Genomic DNA, 8,315 nt, shown 5'->3' on the forward strand with positions numbered 1-8,315 from the left:
AGGGTCTGTAGAGGTGCCTCGTTTGTGGAGTGGGACTACTGTTGCTGTACGCCAGTGTTCAGGTACATATCCTGTAGTAAGGCTAAGGTTAAATAGCATTTTTATGTGCGGGTTTAGCTCCTCTTGGAGTTCACGTAGCACGCAACCCGAGATACTGTCAGGTCCCATTGATGCTGTGTTTTTAGCTTTGCTGAGGGCGGTTCTCACCTGGACATCTGAGATGACAGGGAGGTTACATTCAGCTGGGATAAGTATTTCTTCTTTTGGGGGTGAGGAGGGAGAAATTTGCACTGAACCTGTCTGCCAGAATGTTGGCAATATCTGTGGGTTCAGTGTATTTTTTGTCATTGTGAACTAACTCTGAACATATCTGAGGGTTTCCGCCCAGGTTTCTAACATAGCAGAAGAAGGCCTTGTAGTTATCTTTAGTGTCCATAGCGATTTTTTTCTCAAAGTTGGCCTTGGATGTTTTTATGAGAGAACGTAGCTTTCTACTAGTGCTGGTCAGAGATGCCTTCTCTTTATGGGATTTTGCTCTGTCGTGCAGTAGCTTCCTTCTTTTGTTATACAATTTGTTTATGGCTGGGGTCCACCAGACAGGACGCCTGCCCTTGGTGGAGAGGGTTTTGGTTTTATTTGGGATTGCATGATCCATGCATTCTTGTAGATGTCCGTAGAAAGCATTTGTGAAGGATTCTGCATTCTGGGATGTGGTTTCCACTGGCCCAGTGGGCTTAAAGGATACCATCTCAGTTTTAAGAAGTGTAAAGTCGGCTTTTGAGAAGTTTTTCACTGTAGTCTTTTGTGTTGGGGGTGGAGGTGGGATATGTATATCCAGGGTGATTAGTTTGTGGTCAGATCTCATTAGTGAGGGGTATACTTCCGGTGTGGAGCACTTTGTCCCCATGTTTGTGATGATCAGGTCTAGTATATTATCTCCCCTTGTGGGAGAGGTGACTAGCTGTTCCATTGCATTTGAATTTATGAATTCCAGGAACCTGTGGGCTAGGGTGTTTGGGTTAGAATAATGCACCCAGTCTATGTTAGGGTAGTTGAAGTCTCCCAATATGATGGTGTTTGGTGAGACATTCATATCCTCCAATGCCTTCAGGAAGGCTGAATGGGGTTCCTGAGATTGGGAGGGTGGTCTGTAACATGCTACCAGTTGTATAGCAGTTTTGCCTACGGTTAGTTGCACCTGGATGGTCTTTGATGCTTCATGTGTTGCCACTAACCTGGAGGTGTGGGTGTCCTTGATGAATATGGACACTTCCCCTCCCTTTTTGGTTTGGCCCGAGTTTTGGGGCCGAAAAGTATGATACGAGGTATAGCCTGGTAGTGCTGGGGTGCTCTCAGGAGCCTTGAACCAGGTTTCAGTTACTGCACAGACATCGATGTTCTCCATACTCAGGAGTGCTTCGGGAGCCTGCATCTTGAGATTTATACTTCTGGCGTAGAGCAGCATTACCCTTAATTTTTTTCCGTTTTTGTTTTCTAAGGAGGTGGATTTGTCTTTTGAGCCTTGCCTAAAAAAGGCATTATGGGGGTGGCAAGAGCCTTAGCCAATATCCGGAAGCCCAGTGGTGACAGATGCAAGCCGTCCCTTGCGAAGCAGCGTGGCTTGTCCAGCATGTCATCCCAAGCAGACAGACATTGGATCCCCCTAGAATGACACCAGTATTTGAGCCAATTATTAAAGCTGATCATCTTGTCTTTGTATTGTGGCATCATTCTTGGTGAGGGCAAGATGCTGCTCAGGGTCAGGGTCATACCAGCCTGGGCTACATAATTGGAGAGCTCCTCTATGTCTCTTTTCATGAAGTCCAGGGAGGTATGTCTCAGGTCATTCACGCCGGCATGGACAATGACGGAATCATATTTGTACTTGCTTTGGAGTGACCTGAGTGCGTGTGTTATGTGGCGGATCCTAGCTCCCAATAGTCAGCTCACAGTTACCCTCTCCTTGTTCAGCCTGGTAAGCGGAACGTCAGTGTGTCTGACTATAGAGTCTCCTATTACAAGTGTATCAGGCATGGTGTTTTGGCCTTAAGGGCTGTGATTGTTTGACACACTGATTTATTGAAGTATGTGTTGCATGAGTTATGTTTTGAGGTGGTGGATTTTTGGGTGTCTGCTTTGGGAGCCTCTGTTGTTTTGGTAAGTTTTTTGTTAGAGCCTCCGAGTATGTCTTTGTGTTATTATGTGTTTGGTTTGCAGTTGTGGTAGGTCTATGTGGGACTGGGTTTGGTGTGTGTATGGTTACCTTCTCCTCCTGCCTGGTCTTGCCAGTCCTGAGTTGAGAGAGTTCAGCCTCCAGTTTGGCTATATAGTTACATCTCTCACATGTATTTGTGTTTGTTGGGAGGAGGAGAGGGTTGTCTGTGTACATGAGACAATTGTAGCATTGTCTCAAGATTCCCAGATTAACCAGCTGAACCGGAGAGGATGCTAGTAATCTACCACTCAACATGCTAGAATATTATAAGGGAGTGCTGTGCCTTTAAGGGAAGTGGGTACTCACAGGGGTGGTAGGTGGATGTAGTGCTTACTTCAGTTAGCGAGTGCTTACTTAGAAGAGAGGTTTTGAGAACAAGTGCTAGGCTTATAATAAAGCGAGTAGACTGATTATTATAAGAGTAGAGCTTTCTTAAGGGAAAATTTGAAGAGCAGACTTGGCGGAGCCAGAAAAAGTTTAACCTTGTTTAACCAAAGCTGTGCAAATGCGGATTTTAAACAGGGAACTTCAAAAGAGCTAGAAATGGTCCAAAGCAACCAATTACTACAAGCTCTTGTGCTGAGGTCACTCCTTCAGGGACAGATAGGCTGCTCAAGGCTCCCCACTCCCACTGGTGAGCAAAGAAACTTCCTTCTGTCCAAGTAAGGCAATGGACCTCCCTTTGTTTTCTGTAACCCTGAAGTGAGGAATTAAATTGTCTATATTTTCTCCTTCACAGTTTTTCATGCTGTCTGGCCGTTCTTTGCTTAGCCTATCCAAGTTTCCCTCCCTTCCTGTTTTCTGCTATTCACCTTTCAGTTTGCAACTTTACTGTTGTCACCTCTCTTCTTGCTATTCTACTTGCCTCATCATCAGATGCATCCTTTTACTATTCCACCTCCTTTCTTCCATTTCCCATATGTAATGCATATGCTGTAATCAGTAACCTCACATTCTTATATAGCCACATTGCCTCTTCCTTGGATTTGCCCAAAACCCTAAGTACCGCACCCATGACCCCTTCTCATAGTTTCCGTACACTCTGTCTGCAGTCGCTTAATTTCCTCACTGTCTTCGTAGTAAAATTGTTGTTCCACTGCTTTTAATGGTTTTCAGTCATCATCTGTTTCACAGCTGCCAAAATGTGTTTTACTGTTTCTGTCCAGTTGCATGTTTTGTCCCCCTCCGTCACCATTAGTCTAACCCATTTGCTTTCTGGTTAACTTTCCTCAGATTTTACAGTGTGTTTCTTCTTTTCTTCTTCATGCCATATTCATCCGTCTGTTCTTTCTCCACATATCCTTTCCTCCCTATCATCTTTGTACCATTGACCAGAACTTCTGTTACTGCCTTGCTGTTTTGCTCAGCCTTGCATTGGATTAGGGTGCGTTTCTTCCAAAGTGGAATACTCAAGTCTCTACTGCTTGCACACTCCTTGAGTGATCCTAATTCCTGCAAATAAATGCACTTCCCAAGAATCCTTAAAGGTAAAAGAAAAAAATATGGCAATATACCATACAATGTAATTCCAGCACCTACTTCAGGAAAAAGGAATGGGAAAAGAAAAGAAAACAACAAACAGAGCCAAATAAAAAAACAGATAAAAACTTATTTCCAAAAGCAGGAAAACAGTGTGGTTCAGCTAGCCAGTAGAATTACAAAATGAATGGCTCTAGTTCACTTCGTAGTAAGTCAAGAACAGCAACAGTCGTAGTTCCAATAGCAGGTTAAATCCTTTATTTTAACAGACAACAGAACTCTCCAAACAAGCGCTTTCGCCTGGTTGTACCAGGCTTTATCAAGTTGAATTAAAAAGAAAAGAAATGTTAAGTAAACTGCCTTAAATCCACTTCATTGACATATAGCTGTGTGGAATTTTTTTTTTTTTTGCATTTGCTCTGTTCCCGGTACTGTTTAGAGCAGGACATTTGACTGCAGTTGTCTAACTTGAAAAGTTTCACTTGTCTGTTCATATCCTGCTGCTTGTAGTAATGAGGAGCACCTATTAATTGGTTGTATTTCAGATGATTCTATCAACTTTCTTTCTGTCCTTCAAAACCTATACAAATAAACTGTGAATAGTGTGGCTAGGTTAGTAGTGGTAGTGCGCTAGTATCGCAAAACCTGTGTACTCAGCATCTTTAAAAGAAGTGTGCACTCCTCTTAGTTACTGAAGTGTCACAAGTCCATTATTTAAATAATTTTTCCCTTATGGTTTTTCTGGTGGTTTATTTTCCGAATTGCAGTAATCTAATTAATTAAATTGTCTGCATATATATTTAAGTAGTCTTCCATCATTTTTGGAGAGGACTTTGAAAAACATTTTCCAAGTTGTTTTATTCTCATCCTAAATAAAGTAGATGCATCATTGTCCAGATACAGGGTATTCAGGTGTCTGGTAGTAGAAGTATAGTGAGGGCCTTTCTGTTTCTTAACATGAAGTTAGTTTTATTTATTTATTTTTTTGAGAATAATACCACACCCATGACATGTTCTGGAGAAGCCTGTCCCAAAGAGAGCTAAGCAGCAACTTGGAGTTCTGCGCACACATTTACCAGACGTTGTTGCTTGGGTCTTCTGCTGAAAAGTCATCTTTAGCTTGGTTTTCTTACAGGAGCTATTCTTTGTATGCCCTAAATATTGTGTAGACCTTTCATTTCTGAATTCCTCTCTCTTCCTTCTAAGCTGTCTCTTGCTACTAGACAAAACTGGAATAGGTTCAGTTTGGTAGATTCTACTGTAGTAGCAGAGATAGTGATGCTGTGTCATTGTGCTTTGAGTGTGGGCCTAGTGGATTAACATACACACACAGAGATCGAGATTGAAGTAGGGAAGCTTTTGTGTAAGAGGTATTTTTTGCCAAATTTTCATGCATCTGACAGAAGTGACTTGTTGCATTCTTCCGCATCTCTATAAAATTTTAATTTTTGTCACTGTTAGTATGAGTCTTGACATATTTATTGTAAAGAAAAAAAAAACTATTAGGGTTATCTTGAACATGGCGACTGCTAGGACCACCATACTCACTCAATACTTCTCTCACTTCACAGCCAGTTTTGAGAATTTTGGTAGTATGGTAGTGTTGTCAGATAATGCACTTTTCTGGTTGTAGATCCTAGTTTATCAGTTGAAGATGATTCAGTTGATCAGTGTCTGTTTTAAGTTAAATGTAGCCTTACCACTTTAAACAGCTGAAGAACTAATGGCATTTTAAACATATTTGTATACGTAGACGTGTTCTTATTCATGTAAGCATTCATATTGGGTAAGGCAACTGGCAGCTGTTGCTTTGAGTATTAGAATGGTGTTTTTCTGTTAAGTGTGTGTTTTACTATGTACATATTTATGTTGTCTTTGTCTGCTAATGTATTAGATGTTCTTCGTGTTTCACTGTTGCAGTCATTACATTTGGGTAATCTGCTGGCAGGTTGCCCTCAGTCATCCTGATTAACAAAGTTGTGGGTCCTGCGTCGGTTGCTGTCCCTTCTTCCATGACGTTGGGTCGTCAGGGGTATAAAACATGCAGCCTACGCCATTACATCAGTTTTTCTTGCCCCAGATGTCAGGTGCCCCCCCAAATGGGGAGCAATATATATATATATATATATATATATATATATATATATATATATATATATATATAATATTTATATATATATTTATTTATATATATTTATATATATATTTATATTTAAAAATAAACATACAAAATACACCTCCAAACAAAAGCAAATACACCAAAAAGGCTTTTAAGTATAGTTAACAGTGAATACACTCGAACATCTACATTTATGGTAATTGTACACAACTGTACTTTACCTTTGTGTATCTGATTGTCTTTGTCCTTTAATGTATTAGTCCGGGTTGTGTGTTTGATTTTGCTGTACTATGTCGCTGGTGTAGCTGCACTATACCAGTAATCTGTTGGTGTAGTCATCCTGCATATTTGTGTGTAGATTAAGCTGGTTTATGTTGTATGAAAAGGTTCTGTTCTTTAATGTTCTTCTATCTTTGTGTGCCCAGTACTGATGGTTGTAATGTTTTCTGTGCTTATGTTATGGCAACTTGAGAACTTTTTTCCTAGATGCCCAATAGAGCCAATCTGGTAAACAAATAAAACTCATTCATATGCTATTCAGTGCTGAAATGTTTGCTTGCTGTCATAGCTCCTTTGGAAAAGATTGTGAGATTATTTCTTCTTTGCTCCGTTGTTCATCTCTTGGCTTCAGGCTACTACCTTCTTCAGTCAGATGTGTGTTTGTGGCCCAGGCATTGTGTTATGATTATCTGAGTTAACAGTAACTGACACTGTGCAATAATACCTTAACTAGGTATAGGCTGAACTTCAGTGCCTGGTGACCCGTAATTCTTGCTTAAATAAGCCTTCATGTCATGTTAAAGACTGTACAGTGGTAGGTTTGATTATGCTAATTGTGTTCAGGGTTAAAGTTTTTATATTGTGTAACTAGCTCTTTTGATGAATGTAATACCAGTATGAGTTTCTTTAGATGCACTGTACATCATTTTTGGTCCTTTGGGGAGAGCACTTTAGAGAGAAAGAAAGATTTATTTTTTTCTAATTTGTTTTTCTCCAGATTGACTACCCAGAGATTGCAGAAAGCATCATGCCACGTCATCGCTTCATGTCAGCATATGAACAGAGAATTGAGCCACCAGACAGGAGATGGCAGTACCTGCTTTTGGCAGCAGAACCTTATGAAACAATAGCTTTCAAGGTAGGTAGTACTTCTGTAAACTACAAATGGAAGTGGGCATTTATGGGCACTTATCTTGAGAAAATAAAAACAGGCTCAGGGTTGTCTTGTTCCTTTTTTCAGACTAACCATAATAGTGGATTTAAAAATATATTTTGAAAGAAAGAACTTGGTTCATCTTTTAGATTTCTGGCTGCAAGGTAATACACGGGTGTAGCAAACTTATGTAGCTGCACTAAATTGCATAATCTTTCAGATGGCTTCTAATTTTGAAATACTCATAGCTATGTTTTAGTCATGTAATTAACAAATCCTGCAAGGTCCATAACTGAGTACACTAAGCCCATGAGGCTCACACTCATAAGTTATTAGGTATGCCTGCATTCAGGCTGTAAGGCTTTTGAGGAATGCAGACTCCCTTAAATTTGGGACTTATTTCATGTGACCTGTTAATGTGTCTGTTCTTTGCCTGAATTCTGACATAAGGCCACATACTTCTTAACCTAAGACAATTCCACAACCAAAGACTGTTACATCATATCTCTCTTACTTCGTTATAGTAGTGACTATTGTTCTTATAATTTGATAAAACTTTGAGTTCTAAAACTGCCTGCCCAGAAGAATCCTGAAAAGCTTTACTGGTCATGGAGGATTTACCTCTTGTAAGTCCATAAGCTAGACTATACAGATCCAGTTCAACCAACTTTTCAGAATATGAGTAATCTTTGATGTTAAAAATGTCTGACTTTTTTTTCTGGAAAAAAAGCATTATAATCATATTACAACTGTGAATACAGAGTAGCGCATTATACTCTAGTAATGACTAATTTAGAGACTTGTTGCCCTTGTTAATAGTAGGCTTAACAACTACACTACTTTGTTCTTCACAAACCATATATAATTAATTATAAAAGGACAATTTATCACTGACCATAATCCCAAGATCCTTAATGTTACTAACTAGTGGTCATCCAAATACCGTGATCCTCTTGTCTTAATACATCTAAAATATATAACTTTGTTCATTTAAATTATATCACAGTCTAGGATTTCTGACTGAAGTGTTATTTTTGAGCCTAATCAGGTCATCAACAGTGTTAACAAAGTACTTAGTCATTGACACATTTTGAAATGTAACCCTATCAGATGCAGGGTAAGAGGAAAATTTGTAATTAAAAAAAAAATTGTTTTAACCCTGGGGTGCTACACATGTTACACTTATCCAGGTCAAAGCTCTACTCAAGGTTGCCACACATTTTTTTATATGATGAGCAGGTTATTTCACTTGGCAAGGTTTCTTAGTTTATCTGTCTCTGCATTTATTTGTTAGAGTATCAAACCCCTTGGGTAAATCAAGGTAAGCTGCTACCGCTGGTAGACTGTAG

At 39.7% G+C, this 8,315-nt stretch overlaps 1 protein-coding gene across 1 annotated transcript in view; it reads left to right on the plus strand.

Annotated features, from left to right (window-relative positions):
• Nucleotides 1-7,089, plus strand: part of LOC122787869 (splicing factor 3A subunit 2-like) — a 132,495-nt gene extending 125,406 nt beyond the window's left edge. The window contains exon 7 of the mRNA XM_044054785.1: nucleotides 6,811-7,089. Coding sequence (XP_043910720.1) covers nucleotides 6,811-7,089 — 279 coding nt within the window. The remainder of the gene's footprint in view (nucleotides 1-6,810) is intronic.
• The last annotated feature ends 1,226 nt before the right edge of the window (nucleotides 7,090-8,315 follow it).

The sequence above is a fragment of the Protopterus annectens genome, chromosome 13.part0 (genome assembly GCF_019279795.1).
Source record: "Protopterus annectens isolate FY-2018-M chromosome 13.part0, PAN1.0, whole genome shotgun sequence".
Lineage (NCBI taxonomy): Eukaryota > Metazoa > Chordata > Ceratodontiformes > Protopteridae > Protopterus > Protopterus annectens.